This window comes from Eretmochelys imbricata, chromosome 14 (assembly GCF_965152235.1).
Source record: "Eretmochelys imbricata isolate rEreImb1 chromosome 14, rEreImb1.hap1, whole genome shotgun sequence".
In the NCBI taxonomy this organism is placed as follows: domain Eukaryota; kingdom Metazoa; phylum Chordata; order Testudines; family Cheloniidae; genus Eretmochelys; species Eretmochelys imbricata.
Genome location: NC_135585.1, coordinates 49293499 through 49314008, shown reverse-complemented (window position 1 = coordinate 49314008; position 20510 = coordinate 49293499). Strand labels below are relative to the sequence as shown.

The 20510-nt window shown below is 51.4% G+C and overlaps 1 protein-coding gene across 1 annotated transcript; it reads right to left on the bottom strand.

Annotated features, from left to right (window-relative positions):
• Positions 1-4566: 4566 nt before the first annotated feature.
• On the bottom strand, positions 4567-19794 carry LOC144274144 (zinc finger protein RFP-like). Its single transcript, XM_077832789.1, has 8 exons — positions 19674-19794; positions 12104-12498; positions 10383-10478; positions 9149-9379; positions 8827-8849; positions 7986-8101; positions 6410-6454; positions 4567-5081 (listed from the first exon to the last, which is right to left on the bottom strand). The coding sequence occupies exons 1-8, from the start codon at positions 19792-19794 to the stop codon at positions 4567-4569; spliced, it is 1542 nt and encodes a 513-aa protein (XP_077688915.1).
• Between the last annotated feature and the right edge of the window lie 716 nt (positions 19795-20510).

Genomic DNA, 20510 nt, shown 5'->3' with positions numbered 1-20510 from the left:
GACACCTGAAAATTCTAGGTTTTTTGCAGATAACTTAGGAGTTAGCTGACAGGAGCCCTGTATCTAATTCCTGTATAAAGAAAGACAATATATCTACAAACTGCAATTAAAGCCACATTTTGAGTATATGTAAATTTAGAAAAATCAGGAGATAATACAGCAAAATATTCCCAATCCCAAGTCTTGAGGTATCAATTCCGGAGCTTTACAAAAGTATCAGAAACACATGTTTGATACTTTGTACGCTATCTTTAGTAGACATAAATAAAATCTGCTTAATTTCTCTAACAGACACATTCTGTATTACTGCCATTATCTACTCCGTTTTAGTTAACTGTTTTTCACACCACTAAAAATGTATTTACTTAATTTTAACATACATGATTAAGGTTTTTCTCTCTTTTATTAGGAATGGGAATTTATTTTTCTAATTATTTTGGCATTTTTGTTTACTGATCACAGTCATGTACGCGACTCACTAACTTTTGACTCCATCATTGCTATTAGTATCAGACTTGGAACTTTTATTTTTGTGTGACTTTTAAGTTATTTTACAGATAAAAATACCCTTTGTAAATAAGCAACCTGCATCTGCACAGTGTCTAAAGTTATGTGTTTAGCTATTTTTTTTAAAAAAAACTGGCATTGCTAAGTTGATAACAAGCTAAATTTACATTCGAGGAGGATACTATTAGTGGATTGCATCACTTTAAGTAATGAATGACAAAGCACAACATGCTAATAACAGTAATACTGAGAATTACTCCAGCCAGGACAGGTTAGGCGTTTTAGAACTCACTCCTCAAAGAATTAAATTTAAGCATAAGAGAGAAATAAAATTATGAAATGCGCAGACCAGTCAAAAAAAACCCCTAAAATAACAGCCCTGCAATCCTCAACCAACTTTGAAAGAATAAAATTACAGAGAACATAGGTGCCTTGCTCATTTCAACAGGAAGTAACAACAACAATAATACAAGTGTGTGTTGCAGGAGAGTGTGTGTATCTGGGGAGTGAGAGACAGTGTGTGGGTGTGTGAGAGAGACAGCGCGCTGTCACTTTAAGCTCAGCACTCACTAGTCTGAAGGCTTGTTCAGACAGCAGCAGCTCCCACTCCTCACCCAGAAGCAGCAGCAGAGACTCCTGTCCCCACACCCCAGCTCAGCAGAGACAGGGTACATGGGTGGGGGAGGGGGACACCCCATTATTAGTCCACCCCTGCCCTCACCCCACTCTGCACAGCAGACAGGAGGTTCCCAGGAACAGGGTGGCCAGGGGGGCTCCAAGGCGGGGGTAGGAGGGCTGCAGGAGCAGTGGTGGCTGCAGACTGGAGAAGAGCAGCAGGGAGAGGAGGGGCACCCTGCACCAGAGGTTTCCCCCCATAGAACGGCACCCCTGGGTGGTCAGCCATCCACCCACCCCTAAGGCTGGCCCTGTTATCAGAGACAACATTTATCAAGAGACACTGGGCACTAGAGGGTCACAGGAACAGCCCTGCAATGCACAAAGCTGAGTGAGGGGCCTAGACTCCCTATACCAGGGGTGGCGCATAGGCCCTGACTCCAGGGCTGGAGCTACAGACGCCAACTTTCCAATGTGCCGGGGGGGCTCACTGCTCAAGCCCATGCTCTGACCCAGGCCCTGCTCCCACTCCACCCCTTTCCCCAAGGCTACTGCCCCTTCCTCCCCCCAAGCCTCCAGTGCATGTGAAACAGCTGATTGTGGCAGGGAGGAGGCATGGAGAGGAGGGGGAGGCACTGATTGGTGGGGCCCATGGCAGGTGGGAGGCACTGGGGGCTGGAGGGAGGGAGCTGATGGGGGTGCTGCTGACATATTACTGAGGCTCAGCTCTACACCAGGGGGTTAGGCAGGGGGCTAGGCAGCGGGTTTCACACCTCAGATAGGGGGAGAGTCCCCAAAGAATGTGCCTAGGGACCCCAAGACTGGAGCAGTGGATGGCTCTGTTCCAGTCCCAAAGGCTTGAATTATCTGGGGATCCTGGGGCTCAGATGCTTGGGTTCCCCTCACTGCAGTCCGATCGCACCTCACCAGGTCTGAGATACAGACTCACACACCAGTAAACAGAAACCCTCTCAGAGCCCAGCATCCAAACCCCCTTAACTCTGACCAGGTGAGTTCTGGAGACATGAATGGAGAGGTCTCCCCCTCAGGGCTGCCACATCCCTTTGCCTTGGGCTGAGGGGGGCTCTTTCCTGGATGCTTCTCCCTGTTCCTGGATAAAAGTCTCTCCCTCCAGGGCTGCCACCTCCTGCTCCCTTTGCCTTGGGGTGGGAAGGTTTCTATTAATGGTTGTTCCTGGGCTGGGGAGAGGCTGTCTCCTGTTCCACATCTTCCACCGTTCTGTATGGCCAGGATAGAGCAGCTGGTGACTTTAACCAGAGACATCTGTGGCCAGGAGCTGCCCCGACTCTGCTGCTGGGAATGTGGCAGCCCCGGCAGGGGGAGCGGGGAGATGGAGCACGGGAGGAGGCAGAAAAGCAGCAAGATAGACCGGAGAACCCAAGGGGCCTGTCTGTGACTCCATGTTCAGGCTGTTCTGGTGCTTGAGGGGTTCACATTTGATATCTAGCGTGGGGTTTGTACCCTGGTTTGTAACTGTTTGCCCTGAGGTTGGTACTCACATTCGTGAGCTACTCTAGACCGTGGAGTTGAACCTGGGTCTCCCACGTGCCAGCTGAGGGCTCTCACCGTGGGGGTAAAAGTTATCAGGCAGGTGACATCACAAAACCCACCTCCACCTTCTCCCCACCCCCACAATCACATTGTGTGTGGAGCGAGGCAGGTGCCTGACTCATTCCAGCAAGAAACGCCTCAGGTGCCAGAGCCACCGGAGGTCAGGCAGTGGGTTCCCGTCTGTGGGTGGCTGAGCAGAGACCGACGCCCCCCTGCAGCCCTGATTTAGGCATCTGTCGGTGAGAGGGGGAGGGCTTAGGACACCCCTCCCCCCTTGTCAGCATCTCCCCTTGTCTCGCTTAGATGGCTCCCCGCCTAGTGAGCTGGCTTTTGTGAATCACATTGAAAGGTGCCTCTGATGCCCACGCATTGTCTAGGGGGTTCAGGCACCTGACTCAGCTTTGCAGAATGTGATTTTCTGGTTGCCTACAAACTAGGCCCTGTGGCGCTCAGCATTACAACACCAAGTCCCGTCATGAATTGTCCCCTGTGCAACCAGCCATCTCTCCACAGAGCACAGCTGAGCAACTCCTCATTGACACGGGTGTGGACAGGACAGAGGCAGAGCACAGGCTGGTTAACGACACATCCCAGTAAAACACAAAATTCTCCTCCTAGAGGCGCGATATTCCCTGTGGGGGTTGGGGGGACACAACCAAGTCAGGAAGCAAATCCCAGGACTCTGCCCCCGACAACTGCAGCTGGGACATTAAAGTGGAACAAACAAGAAGAATTGTTTGTAATGTTTTATTTTAAAGTAAATAACTAAAGGTGGTAAGTAAACAGAGCTGAGAAGGAGCCTTAAAAACCACAGCACGGCAAGCAGATCCCCAGCTAGGAGAACAGTTTTCTTAATGGCTCTAAAATAGCACCAATGGCCAGGAATTAATGTAGGGAATTAATGAGTTACACTCTCACTTTCAGTAACATATCATAAATCTCTCTGTTCCCTTTCCTTTATACTCTCCTTTTCTGTTCATTATTCTTACCCTCACTTCTGATCCTTATTTAATTTTCTGTGTTTCTCCCACTCTCCTCCCCTCCCTGTAACAGATCAGCCCCCATGGCTGCTCCATTCCACCCCCTCCACCCCCAATTTTATCCCTTCCCCTCTTGCTGCCCCCAGGCTGGTTCCCCTGTCAGGGATAGTTTCCTGTCACTCTTCTCATTTATATTTTCCACCATTTCTCCTGGACTCTCCCTTTATTCTTGTTTTATTTTCATTCACATTTTCCTTCTTGCTTCTTCTAATTCCCACTGGTTAAACCTGCCCTGTCCCTGCCCCCCCCCCACCCCAGTGCTGCCAACCTCAGGAGTTTAAAAAATCATGAGACCGACCGAGTGATGATTTTGTTAAAGTTATACAATGGTTTTTCCAGCAATCTGCACCCCCTACCCATCTCCACCACCCCCGCGTGTGTGTGGGACCATGACAGTGCGACCAGTTGTCCTGAAGTGACTTGGGCCCATGGGGCAGGAGCGCTGGCTGGGAGACCCCATGAGATCCAATCCCACAGATCTGCACAAACCGCTCCCTGCTGCTGCTTCTCCCCAGCCCCTGAAACTCTGATTGATTCATGCTGGGTCCCTGCCCAGCCCCCACCTCTGCCTGTCCCCAGCCCGGCTGTTAGTTCTGCCCCCTGCCCAGCCCCCACCTCTGCCCCTCAGGGCCCCTCTGCCCCTCCTGCAGCCCCAGGGTTTTCTTCCCCTCCCCCTCCCACCACAGGGGGCTGCAGGGAAGGGGAGGAGCTTCCAGGGGTCCTAGAGATGAAGGTCCAGGGGCTGGGTAGATGGGAGTCACCCAAGGTCATAGAGACCAGGGTCCGTGAGGCTTGAGGGGCTGATTTCTGGTTCCCCCCTCTGCTGTGGGTCTCAGGGACACAGTCGGAGCCGGGATCCTGTCCACACCCAGATCCAGGGGCAGATTCTCTCCCCAGGGACCGAGTCCGGCGGGAAAGTGAAGATCGGGGCCTCGTCACCAGCATCGATAAACGTCACCTGCCCCCAGCCACAGTCCAGACAAACCCAGATCCTGCTGGGGGCCCGGCTCCGGGGCAGGGGGGTCACAGGGGAGGTGAGAGCCCGGAACTGATCCCAGTCCCACCCCACAGCCCAGATCCCCCCCTCAGGGCTACAGCTGATCCCTCCCTTCCTCCCCACAGACTCTCTGGCCACCCCCACAGCCCAGTAGCCTTCACCCCCCACCTCCACCTCCCAGCAATGTCTCCCCGCGGTGAATCCCTCACAGCCCAGCACACAGAGTTCAGTGTCAAATCTCTCAGGGGTGTCGGGCAGTCGCTGCCGCGTGTCTCCCCATCTCACACTTTTCCCACCCTCAGACAGGACGAGGATGGGATGAGCCGTGTCTGGATCCAGAGTCACATTCACTGGAGAGAGAGAATCAGAGCGTTAGGGGCAGAGCTCGGCCCTGGGGGAGGCTGGGGCCATTTCTCACTCTCCCCAGCAACCCTGTTCTGGCTGGGACAGGCCTGGATTGCAGGGAGCTGCCTCTGTCCTGGGCACCTGAGACTGAGCAGGGATGTCACTGCACTTCCTCAGTCTCTGTAAGGAGACCCACTTCATTAGTTTCCCATTTGCTTGCATAAGCTTCAGCTCCCAGCTACCCCTGCTGATTCTGCTCCATTCCCAGCAGGAGAGACACACCAAGAAAGGTTTTTGTGGGGAGGGAGCAGAGGAAGCAGGTCCAGTTTTGAAGCCCAGAGGAAATCTCCCTCCTCTAATGCAGTCTCCACTCCCAGGGCTGGGAACAGAGAGGAAGATGCAGCACTGGGGAAGAGCTGATTAACACCAGAGAGTAGGAGGTGGCATTGGGTGGGGTAGCCCCATCCCCAGCCCAGAGAGAAGGGAGGAGCTGGCAGCATCAGAGGGAGAGGATCTCCCCAATCCAGGAAGCAGGGAGCAGCTCCAATGGGAGAGCCCAGCCCTGCCTGGAGGAAAGGCAGGATGTTGGAGAAGAGCAATGGGGAGACCCCCTGCACCTCAGGGCATTGAGCTCTGTTTGGGTGCTGCTCAGGGAGAGTGTTTCTGTTCATTAGCATGGGCATGAACTCAGCACTCAGGTTGGTGTCAGGATTATTTGTGTGATGTCAGCTTGGGATCTCCCCAGGTGTTCCGGCACCTTGGCAGAAGTTGGGGAGGGGGGTACGAGGTCCCACCACCTGTGGCCCTGCCCTCTCCCTGGCCCTGCCCCACTCTTCATCTTCCCGCCGAGGCCCTGACCCTGGCCAGGCTGGGAGCCTTGGCCCCTATGGAGAGCCCCTGACCCTCCACCTTCCCATGTCCACTCTCCGGCGTGCAGCACCCAGGGCAGGTGGAGGGTCCGGGGGGAAGAGGAGCAGGGGTGGGGCCACTGAGAGGGACAAGCACCAGGAAGAAGCTGCACTACACAGGGCGGAGTGGATCAGCCACCCCTCCATGAAGCACAGCCAACGCTGCGATGCTCCACGCCTGCCCAAGGCTTGCAGTTTGGGGGGCCAACCTGGCCCCCTGCCCCCAAACTATGCCCATCTTAAAAAGAGGGTGAGCTTGGCCCTCTCACCCCCCATGTTCCAGTGCCCCTGGACCCCTCACTGTTAATAGGTTTTTTTAGGGCTGTGTGTGTTGATTTGGTTGGTAACTTTCGTTACAATCTCATGAAGATGTTTTGACTGGAATTTTCTCCTAATGTAAAGACAATCTCCAGCTGCAAACTCACCCTGTCTGTGTGCTCCTAGGGATTCCAGTGCAGACGGCAGAGTGTCTGGCGGGGGAAAGGAGAAAAGAGACGAGATTTCAGACTTTCATATTTATAACAGCGTCCCCACTCTGAACGCATAGAACTGTGTTTTCATCATGACCGAGAAACAGATCGAGAGGCCCAGAGACACACTCAGGCATTTCATAGAAACTAACTGAAACCTTCTATTTCCTCTCTCATTCAGATATCTCCCAGCAATGGAACCAACGTCCTTTCAGCCTCACAACCATCCCAGGACACACAATCTGTAAGAGAGATTTACTTTTCCCCTCCTCATCCCCTCCCACCCTTCCAACTCCAGTTGGTTTGTCTCATTCACTCACGGCCTTTTGTCATAACCTAGACCCAGATCATATAATGCAGCTTGGGGAGGGGTAGCAATGAGGGGCTGGAGCTTGGCTGAGGGGAGCTGTGCAATATGGAGGTGGCACTGAAGAGCTGGAGTTAGGCTGAGGGGGGCTGAGCAGTGTACGGAGGTTGTGCAGTGGGGGGCGGCACTGAGGGGCTGCAGCTAGGCTGAGGGGGGCTGTGCATCCAGCCACAGAGAAGTTAGCAAAGTCCAATACCCCCTGTGTGGAGACAAGGGGGAAAGTGGCGTGTGCATAATCAGTGGGAATAAACCAATCAGAGAAGAGAACAATAACATGAAAATAACTTGAAGGAAAAAAGCCCTGCCAATGATGTGTTCATGCATGTGTAGTGTGTGACCTATATAAGGTACTTAATATTCATACCGCTCAACGGTGATTGGAGAAGAACTAGTAAATATGCAATTTGGAGGTGTCTAATATTCCAGACATTGCAAGGGGTAATTAGAGCTTCCTAGGAGAAATCCCCCGTGACCCACCTATGCCCCAGGAGAAGGGAACTGACCAGCACTTCTTTCTATATGCGATGGCTAGTAGCAAATATCCCAATGGCTGGTGATGGGGCACGAGTCGGGGAGGGAGTTAGAGAGAAATCTTTCCCAGGTGTCTGGCTTTTGGGTCTTGCTGAAATGCTCAGTGTCCAACTGACCACCATATTTGGGATAGGGAAGGAATTTTCCACCAAATCAAATTGCCAGAGACTCTGGGGTTTATTTTTGCCTTCCTCTGCCATATGGGGCACGTATCATTTACCGATGTTAAACTAGAAGAAATGGTGGATTCTCTGTAACTTGAAGTCTTTAAATCATTATATGAGGGCTTCAGTAATTCAGCCAGAGTTTACGGGTAAATTGCAGGAGTGGGTGGGGAGATTCTGTGGCCTGCAATGTGCAGGAGGTCAGAGTCGATGGATCATGATGGTCCCTTCTGACCTGAAAGTCGATGAGTCATTTCTTACTTTGTAACTGTCATTGAAAAGCGTGTTTCTGGTGCAAACAAAGGTTTGAATTAATCAACCTGAGTGTCTTCGACCCAAATGTCTGGCCTTCTCACCCAACAATTAAATAGAAGCATCATCTAAGTGTGAACCAATTGACCAGCACCATTCTCTTCCCACAGTCTCAGAGGCTCTTCCCAATTTCCATTCCTAGATCCCTTCTGGGTACCTTTGAACTTCCTCAGAGTCTCCATTAGCACAATAGTTTTCTGGGAGAAATCACTGACTCGCTCTTCCAGTTCAGGAGAGATCTCCTCTGGCTGCTGGAACTTCCCCTTCTCACACCTGGAGAGAAACAATTTCACATGATTATATTTCATTTAGTGACTCATTATAAGTGCTTACTACTGAGTCGCTGCTCTAATGTGCCTGGTGTTCGAATTTCTCGACTTCTCCCAGCCTCAGAGCAGGTGCAACACAGCCCATGGCCATACATCCTTCCCTAAGGACTCCTTAATATTCTTCAACTCTGGTCTGGTGAGATGAGCTCTGGGGATAAAAAGGGGAATTGAGTCTTCATGGCCAATTCACTCCTTGGCCTCCATGCTCTGAGGGACAGGAGGTTTCTATGTAAAGTGCTGTCGAAATCTGTCCACTAGGAACTAAACTGAGACACCAACTCCCCCATTCCCAGCTCACTCCACACAGGTCTCCAAACAGTCCTCAGGCTGGGACTCAGGTGGGAAAGACTCTTGACCACTGCTGCCTTTGGCTGAATGGTAACCAGGGCCCCAGTAGTGACAGGCCCATATTCCATCCCCACAATCCTGAGGCAGCCACTCCCCCAGGGATGTGACATTTCTAGGAAACACTTGAGGTCAGTCTTTCCCACTGAATGGAGAATTCCAGAGTCTTCTGTACCAGGGTGAGAACCTCAGGATTAAGTTTATCTGAGAGATTTGTTTCCAAAATCCCCACACATGTTGCTGTGGAGAAGCGGTGCAAACATCATCTCCATGCTCTTCCCCAGCATTGCCAAGTATGTGTGGGAGTGAGAGAGAGCCACGTACCTACGCAAGGTGCTTCTGACATCCTAGAGAGGAGAGAGAGATTAAAAAAAATTTCATACCACCTGACACACACTTGGGATTCCAGGAAAGGGATTTTGCAAATACAGGGAAACAAGGGCCATGGTTTCACTGAGCTAATGGGGCTCTTCCATCTCTAAAACCAATGTGTCTGTGAGTCTGCAAAGAACAGTAGTCATTCACATTTCAGCAATGCACACATTGAGTTACACTGAGATCTCTGACTGCTGGACCCCGGTGCCCGTACTTCAGGAGCTCTCCTGTCCCTGTGTTGGGATTTGGGATGTTTCTAGCTCAGTCTCACCTGCAGGAAATCACTTGCTGGCTTCTGACACTTCCCCTCCATCTCACTGATCAGCTCACTGAGACGGGAAATCCCCTCTGAGAGTTTGGTGATATTTTCATTCTGTATCTTCACAATCTCCTTGTCCAGCTTTTCTAGCTGGGCCAGCAGGAGTCGCTCTTGTTCCTCCAGGAGCTGCCGCAGTTGCTGAAATTCAGACACAATCTTCTGCCTCTCGGTTTCTGTCTGTTTCTAGAAGAAATAAGGAAAGGGCTGGTCAGGAACATGGATGGAACGTGGAGACCTTTCATACAGTCTTACAAGAGAGAGTTTCTTTACAATCTCTAACCCATCTGTGCAGAGACCAGGCCATGAGGCGTCAGGCCTAGTGCTCAGAGCTGGAGTCAGAAGTCAGGAACTACAGCCGAAGTCAGAGCTGGAGTCAAAGTCAGGATCTCACCAAGGGTTGGGGCTACAGTCGAGCTCAGAAGTCATGCCAAAGGCTGAGCCAGAATCAGTGTCTGGAGTCACACGGGGGATCAGGACTGGAGTCGGAGTCAGGCAGCCACGCGAAGGGTCAAGCCAAAGTCAGACAGCAGTACTGCAGGTCAAACCTGAGTCAGGAATAACGCCAGGGCCAAGCCAGAGTCAGGGTCCAGTCCAGCAGCAGATCGGGAGTTCACTCAGTTGTTTGGACAACTTCCCGTGACTCCTGCTGGCGTAATTCATGCAGCCGAACGTCTGCTCCAATCAGGAGCTTCGTAGGCAGATCCGCTGGTGGGCCAGAGTTCCACTAGCCCCTCCCCCCCGGCTCTGGAGAGCGGTCGGGTTGTAATGAGAGTCTCTGTGGGCTGAGGTTCAAAATCCACCATTCTTCACATCCTGACACTTGACTATACACTGTGATCACAAAGGAGAGGATTTTCTTACCGCTTCCCATTTGGGCCCAATCTCTCTGCAAGGGCTGTCTCCATCTCCACTGGGATATAGTCAGTGCGGTTTGGGAGAAATTTTGTGAAAGCCACAAGGGGTCGTAATTAACTCATTGATTAAAATGCATCTTAGATCCTGCAGAAGACGCTGTTGTCCTTCTCCAGGGAGAGAACATTTGTGATATGCACATCTGCAGACACACACACACACACACACAGAGTATCCCATGATCCTGGAGAAACATACACAAGGCCACAGAGAAATCTACCAATAAACATCCCTCCCAGCTCCATGTCCCAGCAGGCGAAGAACAGGCACTGACCAGATACTCCCAGCTTCTCTTCTCTCCAGTCACTTTCAATCCCAGCAGCTTTTCTCTCTCTTCCCTCAGAGTCTGCAAATGGGCTTGTATTTTTTCCTGACAAACAGAAATGATTTGGTGGGTTTATTTTCAGGGTTGTAGGGGGTGGATGAGGTGTTTTCCCACCCAAAATTCTACAGAACAGTCAGTCTTCCAAGACTGACTAGCTGGGTACGGCAATACCTTCTCCTGGCCCAGCTCGTGTTGGTAAAAGAGTTACACACAACTCAGCTCTGGGGAACACACTCTTTCCCAGGCCTGAAGAAGAGCTCTGTGGGAGCTTGAAAGCTTGTTGTTCACCACAGAAGCTGCCCATGAGCAGATATTACTTCACCTACCTTGTCTTTCTAATAGCCCGGGACCAACACAGTTACAACAATATTGTGTACAACAGTGGGTCTTTCTCTTGGTAGGACATCCGAGACACCAAGGAAATGAAACCTTATTTATGGAAATTGGGCGGGTTTTGTATTCAGATTGTTTGAAGTTATTACATCCACTTTCTCCATTGAGTCGAATCAGTGGAAAACTGGTGTCCCATGGTGGTGAATCTATAAAACCGTTTTTGAGAAGATTTAACAAACAGTGATACCAATCCCAGAAACCACTGGGGGCAGCCATGTAGGCTAGGATGCTCAAAGGAGTCCAACTCCATTGACTTTCAGCCCTGTACCCGGGGGATGGGACGGGTTGGACAGCACTGATCTAAGGCCTAGGGCAAACCCCATTAGATGTGTTGATTTGTGTTAGGAACAGCTGGGGTTTGCCCTAGTGCTGTCCTAGCCCCTTTCCCTGCAATGGCCTCTGGGTAGCTTCCCCAAAGTACCTAGCAAAGACCCCAGAAGCGGTGGATTCTGGCAGATTTCAAAGGGCTGCCTGGTGGGACTAAGGGAACCACGTTGGCTGGTCCTTGCCCATGAACACAGGAGAACAGGTCAGACTGGCACTGGTCTGCACTGCCCAGGGGTTAGTTTTGCTGCAGATAAGTCTGATCCCAGTGGTATGTGGCATGGACCTGCACTGACTGGAGCCCTTGTGGGTGTGGACTGAAGGTGCTCTGGGTCCCACACCATGTTCAGCCCTGTGATCTCATCTAGTGCAGGCCAGCAGCATCTGAGTTTAACCCCTCATGGAGCAGGACAGGAGTTAACAATCCCAGCGGGAAACCTCCTCTCCCTGCTGGGCCTAGGACCTGTATCAAGGAGTCTTTTCCTCCTTCTGTCTGCACTTCATCACTACTCAGTGCTGCTGAAAGGGGCAGAGTAGCTAGTGGTTAGAGCACTGAAGTGGGCCTTGGAAAACCAGGTTTTTATATCCAGCTCTGCCACTGATCTGCTGAGTCACCCTGGACAAATCACTTCCCCTCACTGTGCCTCAGTTTCCCCTCCCACCCTTTGTCTGTCTTGCCTAGTTAGACTGTAAATGGCTCGGGGCAGGGATTGGCCCCCACTGGGTTTTGTGCAAGGAACCCACAATCGAGGTCAGATCTCATCTGGGGTCTCTACGGGATGCAAATAACAATAAACACTGTGATACAACCAGTAATACCAGCCACAGCTTGTAACTCCCCAAATCAGCTTTCATGCAATGAAGGCTACACACAGCAGAATGACACGGTTACACCATTAAGCTGTAATTAACATCCAAAGTTATCACCTATTAGACAGGCAGCAACTCCCTACCTTGTACTCCTGGGCAGCTTCCTGTATGGGAACCACCCTGTGAGCGCGGTGAGCCCGGGACTCTCTGCAGATCACACAGATGGGGGTTTGATCCTCTTCACAGAACAGTTTCAGAGCCTCCTGGTGTTCCCCACACACCCCGCCCTTTCCTCCTCCCTTTGCTACCTGGAAACTCAGCCGCTTGGCAATTTCTAGGACATTTGCCAGCTGCCTGTTGGGCCTGAGGTTTCTCTGTTGCACAGTTTCTCTGCACTGAGGGCAGGAGGTGGCTGTGTCGGGTCCCTTCCGGCACTGGGCGATGCAGGCTCGGCAGAAATTGTGCCCACACTCCAGAGTGACAGGGTGTGTGAAATACTCCAGACAGACGGGACATGTTGCTTCCTCCTGGAGACTTTCTTATTGGAACCCTCCGTGAAGTCCTGCCTGAAATACTCCTTGATGTAAAGACATCCCCTTTGTTGATTTTAGCTCCCTGAAGCCAACCCTGTAAGCCGTGTGGTCAGTCGCCCCTCCCTCCGTCAGAGCAACGGCAGACAATCGTTCCGCGCCTTTCTTCTGTGCGGACGCCATACCAAGGCAAGCATGGAGGCCGCTCAGCTCACTTTGGCAATTAGGAGCACATTAAACACCACACGCATTATCCAGCAGTATATGCAGCACCAGAACCTGGCAGAGCGATACTGGGCGAGGAGGCAACGTCAGCGCGGTCACGTGAGTGATCAGGACATGGACACAGATTTCTCTGAAAGCATGGGCCCTGCCAATGCATGCATCATGGTGCTAATGGGGCAGGTTCATGCTGTGGAACGCCGATTCTGGGCTCGGGAAATAAGCACAGGCTGGTGGGACCGCATAGTGCTGCAGGTCTGTGACGATTCCCAGTGGCTGCGAAACTTTCGCATGCGTAAGGGCACTTTCATGGAACTTTGTGACTTTCTTTCCCCTGCCCTGAAGCACATGAATAGCAAGATGAGAGCAGCCCTCACAGTTGAGAAGCAAGTGGCGATAGCCCTGCGGAAGCTTGCAACGCCAGACAGCTACCGGTCAGTTGGGAATCAATTTGGAGTGGGCAAATCTACTGTGGGGGCTGCTGTGATGCAAGTAGCCCACGCAATCAAAGATCTGCTGATATCAAGAGTAGTGACCCTGGGAAATGTGCAGGTCATAGTGGATGGCTTTGCTGCAATGAGATTCCCTAACTGTGGTGGGGCCATAGATGGAACTCATATCCCTAATTTGGCACCGGAGCACCAAGCCGCCGAGTACATAAACCGCAAGGGGTACTTTTCGATAGTGCTGCAAGCTCTGGTGGATCACAAGGGACGTTTCACCAACATCAACGTGGGATGGCCGGGAAAGGTACATGACGCTCACATCTTCAGGAACTCTGGTCTGTTTCAAAAGCTGCAGGAAGGGACTTTATTCCCAGACCAGAAAATAACCGTTGGGGATGTTGAAATGCCTATAGTTATCCTTGGGGACCCAGCCTACCCCTTAATGCCATGGCTCATGAAGCCGTACACAGGCAGCCTGGACAGTAGTCAGGAGCTGTTCAACTACAGGCTGAGCAAGTGCAGAATGGTGGTAGAATGTGCATTTGGACATTTAAAGGCACGCTGGTGCAGTTTACTGACTTGCTTAGATCTCAGCGAAACCAATATTCCCACTGTTATTACTGCTTGCTGTGTGCTCCACAATATCTGTGAGAGTAAGGGGGAGCCATTTATGGCAGGGTGGGAGGTTGAGGCAAATCACCTGGCTGCTGGTTACGCGCAGCCAGACACCAGGGCGGTTAGAAGAGCACAGGAGGGCGCTGTGCACATCAGAGAAGCTTTGAAAACCAGTTTCATGACCGGACAGGCTACGGTGTGAAAGTTCTGTTTGTTTCTCCTTGATGAAACCCCCCCACCCCTTGGTTCACTCTACTTCCCTGTAAGCTAACCACCCTCCCCTCCTCCCTTCGATCACCACTTGCAGAGGCAATAAAGTCATTGTTGCTTCACATTCATGCATTCTTTATTCATTTATCACACCGTGTTCTTGGGCGTCTGGGTGTGGAGGCTATGGAACTTGGGGAGGAGGGTGGTTGGTTACACAGGGGCTGTAGCGGCCGTCTGTGCTCCAGCTGCCTTTGCTGCAGCTCAACCATACACTGGAGCATATTACTTTGATACTCCAGCAGCCTCAGCATTGAATCCTGCCTCCTCTCATCACGCTGCCACCACCTTTCAGCTTCAGCTCTCTCTTCAGCCCACCACTTACACTCTTCAGCCCGCCACCTCTCCTCCCAGTCATTTTGTGCTTTCCTGCACTCTGACATGATTTGCCTCCACGCATTCGTCTGTGCTCTGTCAGTGTGGACGGACAGCATGAGCTCAAAGAACATTTCATCGCGAGTGCATTTTTTTCGCCTTCTAATGTTCGCTAGCCTCTGGGAAGGGGAAGATCCTGTGATCATTGAAACACATGCAGCTGGTGGAGAAAAAAAAAAGGACAGTGGTATTTAAAAAGACACATTTTATAGAACAATGGCTACACTCTTTCACTCTTTCAAGGTAAACCTTGCTGTTAACATTACATACATAGCACATGTGCTTTTGTTACAAGGTCGCATTTTGCCTCCCCCCACCGCGTGGCTAACCCCTACCCCCTCCCCCCTCCCCGTGGCTAAGAGCGGGGAACATTTCTGTTCAGCCACAGGCAAACAGCCCAGCAGGAATGGGCACCTCTGAGTGTCCCCTGAAGAAAAGCACCCTATTTCAACCAGATGACCATAAATGATATCAGTCTCCTGAGGATAACACAGAGAGATAAAGAACGGATGTTGTTTGAATGCCAGCAAACATACACTGCAATGCTTTGTTGTACAGTGATTCCTGAGTACGTGCTACTGGCCTGGAGTGGTAAAGTGTTCTACCATGGTGGATGGAATAAGGCTGCCCTCCCCAGAAACCTTTTGCAAAGGCTTTGGGAGTACATCCAGGAGAGCCGCGAATGCCAGGGCAAATTAATCATTACACATGCTTGCTTTTAAATCATGTATAGTATTTTAAAAGGTACACTCACCGGGAGGTCCTTTTTCCACCTGCTGGGTCCAGGAGGCAGCCTTGGGTGGGTTTGGGGGTACTGGCTCCAGGTCCAGGGTGAGAAACAGCTCCTGGCTGTCGGGAAAACCGGTTTCTCCGCTTGCTAGCTGTGAGCTATCTACAACCTCATCATCATCATCTTCTTCATCCCCAAAACCTGCTTCCGTGTTGCCTCCATCTCCATTGAAGGAGTCAAACAACACGGCTGGGGTAGTGGTGGCTGAACCCCCTAAAATGGCACACAGCTCATCATAGAAGCGGCATGTTTGGGGCTCTGACCAGGAGCGGCCATTCGCCTCTCTGGTTTTCTGGTAGGCTTGCCTCAGCTCCTTAAGTTTCATGCGGCACTGCTTCGGGTCCCTGTTATGGCCTCTGTCCTTCATGCCCTGGGAGATTTTGACAAAGGTTTTGGCATTTCGAAAACTGGAACGGAGTTCTGATAGCACGGATTCCTCTCCCCATACAGCGATCAGATCCCGTACCTCCCGTTCGGTCCAGGTTGGAGCTCTTTTGCGATTCTGGGACTCCATCATGGTCACCTCTGCTGATGAGCTCTGCATGGTCATCTGCAGCTTGCCACGCTGGCCAAACAGGAAATGAGATTCAAAAGTTCGTGGGCCTTTTCCTGTCTACCTGGCCAGTGCATCTGAGTTGAGAGTGCTATCCAGAGCGGTCACAATGGAGCACTCTGGGATAGCTCCCGGAGGCCAATACCATCTAATTGTGTCCACAGTACCCCAAATTCGACCCGGCAAGGACGATTTAAGCACTAATCCACTTGTCGAGGTGGAGTAAGGAAATCTATTTTAAGAGCCCTTTAAGTCGAAAAAAAGGGCTTCATTATGTGGACAGGAGCAGGTTTACATCGATTTAACGCTGCTAAATTCGACCTAAAGTCCTAGTGTAGACCAGGGCTTAGAAGAGAAAAATGGCTTTTGAATTTTCTGTATTTTGGGGAATTTACCTCACAAACAAAATTTATCAAGAGACAGCGGGCTCCAGAGAGTCACAGGAACAGCTCTGCAATCCACAAAGCTGAGTGAGGGGCCTAGATTCCCCATGCAATTCCCCTATGCTCAGCATCTCCAAATGGCTACCTTAGGCAGCTCCCTACCTAGTATGCTGGCTTTTGTGTAACCTATTCTAAGACACTTACATCGCCCCATAACTCAGGCTTTCTGGCTCACAGTGTCATTCCAGTGATTTTCTAGGCAGCTAGTTTAGACGCAGTGACATTCAGCATTGTAATACCTGAGTCCCTTCACGGATCTCACTCTTTGTCTCCAAATAAGAAGGAGAGAGCAAAGTCCTCCAGCATGCAGAAGCCTCATGAGGCCAGGGGCCCTGCCTGCTTTCCTGGTCCCAGATGGCCCCCAGGACTCCTAAGGGAAGGATGAGCTAGTGAGGGACACTGCAGTTAGGTTGATTATTTTGTGCTATGTGATCTGAACTCTCTTGGGCTTTATCTGGCGAAGTGAAAGAGCAATAGTGTGTTAGATTGTGCAAAGAGTCTGTCTCTGTGTGTGAAATGCTTCACAACTACTGCGTGCCTCCAGAGAGAGTTCAGCTGAAACCAGCATGCTCTCCCCTTGGCTTGGAGTTTGGGAGATGCGTGTTTAAGCACGCGACAGTCTGGAGGGTCAGCTCTACACCAGGGGATTAGGCAGTGGGTTTCACAGCTGAGATGGGGTAGAGTCCCTAAAGAATGTGCCCAGGAACCCCAAGATTGGGGCAGTGGATGGGCTCTGTTCCGGTCCCAGAGTCTGGACTTCTCTGCAGATCGTAGGGCTCAGATGCTTGCATTCCCCTGACAACAGTCCACTGGCACCTAACCAGGTCTGGGATACACACACACACCAGTAAACAGAAACCTTCTCATGGCCCAGAATCCAAACACCCTTAACTCTGACCATGTGGGGTCTGATGAATATTTCTACATGTCTGAAATATTAAATTCAGAGATATGAATGGAGAGATCTCCCCCTCAGGGCTATCACATCCCTTTGCCTTGGGCTGAGGGGGGCTCTTTCCTGGATGCTTCTCACTGTTGCTGTATTTAGGGAGAGATTCTACCTCCAAGGCTGCCACCTCCTCCTTCCTTTGCCTTGGGGTGGGAAGGTTTCTATTAATGGTTCTTCCTGGGCAGGGGAGAGGTTGTCTCCTGTTCCACATCTTCCACCGTTCTCTGTGTCCAGGATGGAGCAGCTGGTTGCTTTAACCAGATACCTGTGGCCAGGAGCTGCACAGGCTGGGCAGTGACACATCCCAGTAAACCCCAAACTCTCCTCCTAGGGCAGGATATTCTCTATGAGGACAAATTTCCTGCTTCCATATTTATAAAGCATCCCCACTCTGAACTGACCTAGCACACAGAGAGCCATTTCACAACTGGAGCAGACCCCCACTAGACCCCACCCCCAGCTGGGGCACCTCAGACGCCCTAACACTGACCAACAATTAGCAGAGGACACTGGGTGCCACTCCCCTCCCCAGCCCAGTGGGGCCAACCCCCCTGTCCCCAGCCCAGCTGGGCCAATCCCTCCAACTCCCCCGAACCCTGCTGCAGCCTCCGCCTGCCCCCCCCCCGCCACAAAGCCTGTGTGTCCTCCCGCCCCAACAAAGCCTGTGTGTCCCCCCCAGGTGCACTGCAACTGCCAGGGGAGCAGGGCAAAGGCAGGTAAATCGATACTGCCCCACTGCAGCTACTGCTGTTCCCCCTCCCTCAAACCAAGAACCCCCCTGCAGTGAGCCAGGCGCAGCCACGTGGGGGTGGGGAGCGCAGGATTGAGGCAGCCAGTAGCCCCCACCCCCATACGAACAAGTCAAGGCCCCTGCACCCGAGCCCGCCGCCTGCAGCCACGTGGCGCTGCAGGAGAAGTGGGATCAGCAGCACCCGGGGGATCCCGAAAGCGAAACCAAACATCGCACAGGTGCAGTAACGAGCCTTTACAGCTTTTTTTAAAGCTGATTGGGGAACCGGGAGCCAATCGCGCTCTCGGGAGGGAAATTAAAACCCAACCCACCAAACAAGGCAGAAGCCCCGCCCCCAGGGGCCCGCCCCAGGTCACGCACCAGGCTCCTCCCAGGACGGAACCGGCCACATGAATTGCAGGAGAGAAGCCGAGTGAGGCCGGCCCGGCTCTGCCTGGGCCGCTCCTGCAGCAGGAACCGGGTGTTTCCCTTCCTGGGACTGACTCGGCTGCTGCTGGACGGGGAGCAGCCCACGGGGAACATTCCAGCCTGCAGGCGTCGCTGTGACATGGGCCCCTCGGGCCCTGTGGCGGGTGGGCGTCCCCCGAGGGCGATGCCCTTGAAGGACCAGAGTCTGTGTGTCTAAGGAGGGATAGTCAGGCTTGGCAGAAATCACTGAGATATATGTATAGAATATTAATGGATAGCATTACAGCTAGTTTTAAGCATTTTTTCCCTTATTTATTGAGTTAAATTTTGACAATTGCACAAAAATTTCGGTTTTAGCATTTCTTTCCAATTGTTCTCCATTTCAGTTTTCACAGTTGCGGGAAATTATGGGGGAATACATCAATAGCGAGTCAGAGCACAGTGATCTCATGTCCGCAGACACCGAGATTCAAAAAGTTGAAGCTTTATAACCATGAAAACACAGATGGTCGCATTTCCTGTCAAAAGTTGCAGAGTCACTCTCCTTCAATCAAACTCAAATAAGTTCTCAAGCAGCCTTGTTCTTACTTTGCATATTTGTAATGATCATTTATTATCAATTGAAATATTTTTTTCATTGGTCTGTGTGTAGACAACAAAAGCAAGGTTTGCCAACATTTATGAATAAAAGCTAATCCTTCCAAGCCTTGTGATAATAAACTCAGAGGCTAAAAGCTTGGTAAAGCTGGAATCAGTGTTTTCAAGACCCAATTCTCATTTACACTAATGCTGCTTTGGCTCAGTGGAAAGGGGCTGCAGCATCGCCAACTTTCATGATTTTATCACGAGTCTTGCAATATTTGGTATGTCTGATGAAGCCCCAGCTCCTGGAAGCATGTGAGGAGGTGAGACTCTCGGCTTTTGTTTTCTAAACAAAGGAAGTATCTAGCTTTCTTTGTTGCAGAGAAACACTTAAAATTTTCACCCCAATGCAGTGTAAACCTCTGAGACACCAAAAGGCAAATAAAATAATACTAATATTTACTATTTATTATTATTATTAAATCTCATAATTTTGGGGGAGGGGGGCTGGCCTGCTTAAGATTTTTAAAGTACTGTGCCAGTGAGAATTCACACCATAAATCTCTATCAGTTACCCAAGGGAAGCCCCCTAAATGAGTGCCATCATTTATCTAAAACAGCACAGTGAGCTGACAGGGAAATGGACAGAGAGGACAAGCTATGGGAACGCATACGGAGCCGGGCTGTGGGGCCCAAGCAGCACATAAGCGCAGTCCCCCCAGGCCCACCGAACAGCAATTCCGGGCCCCAGGGCAGAACAGTCAATGGGCCGGTGCTGGTACCCGCATGCACAAGCTGCGCCCACATGGACTCCGTCCGCTGGATATTTGGGTAGTGCTGCACCTTTGCTGGCTGGTGCCCAGCGAGATGCCGGCTGCCCTGCGGGGGGCGCTCTTCCGGCATGGCCAGGGATTCCACATGCCCACCCGGCTGCCTTCGCCATAACCGATACCACCCCACACACCATAGGTGCTGGCTTTTGGTTGTGCTGGTGAGTGCCGCATCCCGGCTCCACTCCCTTCCCCAAGGCCAAGCCCCCACTTTGCCCCACTCCACCTCTTCCTGCCCCCGCTCTGTCCCCTCCCCCTAGGTCCCCTTCCCCGAGTGACTCCTGCACACTGCTCACTCCTTTCTGCCCTCTCCTGCCTGAAGGATGAGAAGCGTGTGTGTTTGGCTCAGCCTCCCCCCAAAACTGACAATTTTCAGCATATTTATACACACACTTCCTTCATATTCTAGTTATTGAATGTGTGTCTATCATTGGTATCCTAACAATGTCATCATTATGAAAATAGTAATGAACGACATCATTACGTTATCATGAATTACAGTGTATTAAAATCATTACACTCAGCTACAAGCTGTCTTCAGTAACACCCCTATTGGCTGTGGGAAGAAGGTGGATGGGAGGCACAAGCAGTGGGGAGTCTTTCCCCTCTCCCTTCTTCTTTTCTCCCCTCCCTTCCTATCACTCTCCCTGCCCCTTTCCCTCCCTCTTATTTCTTCTCTAAGTCCTTGCTCCCTCCCCTTCCTGATGTTTCCCATTCCTTGCTTCCCATCCATGTCCATTTACCCATCTCTCTTTGCTCCCCACCTCCTGGTGGCTCTGTCTAGTGCCC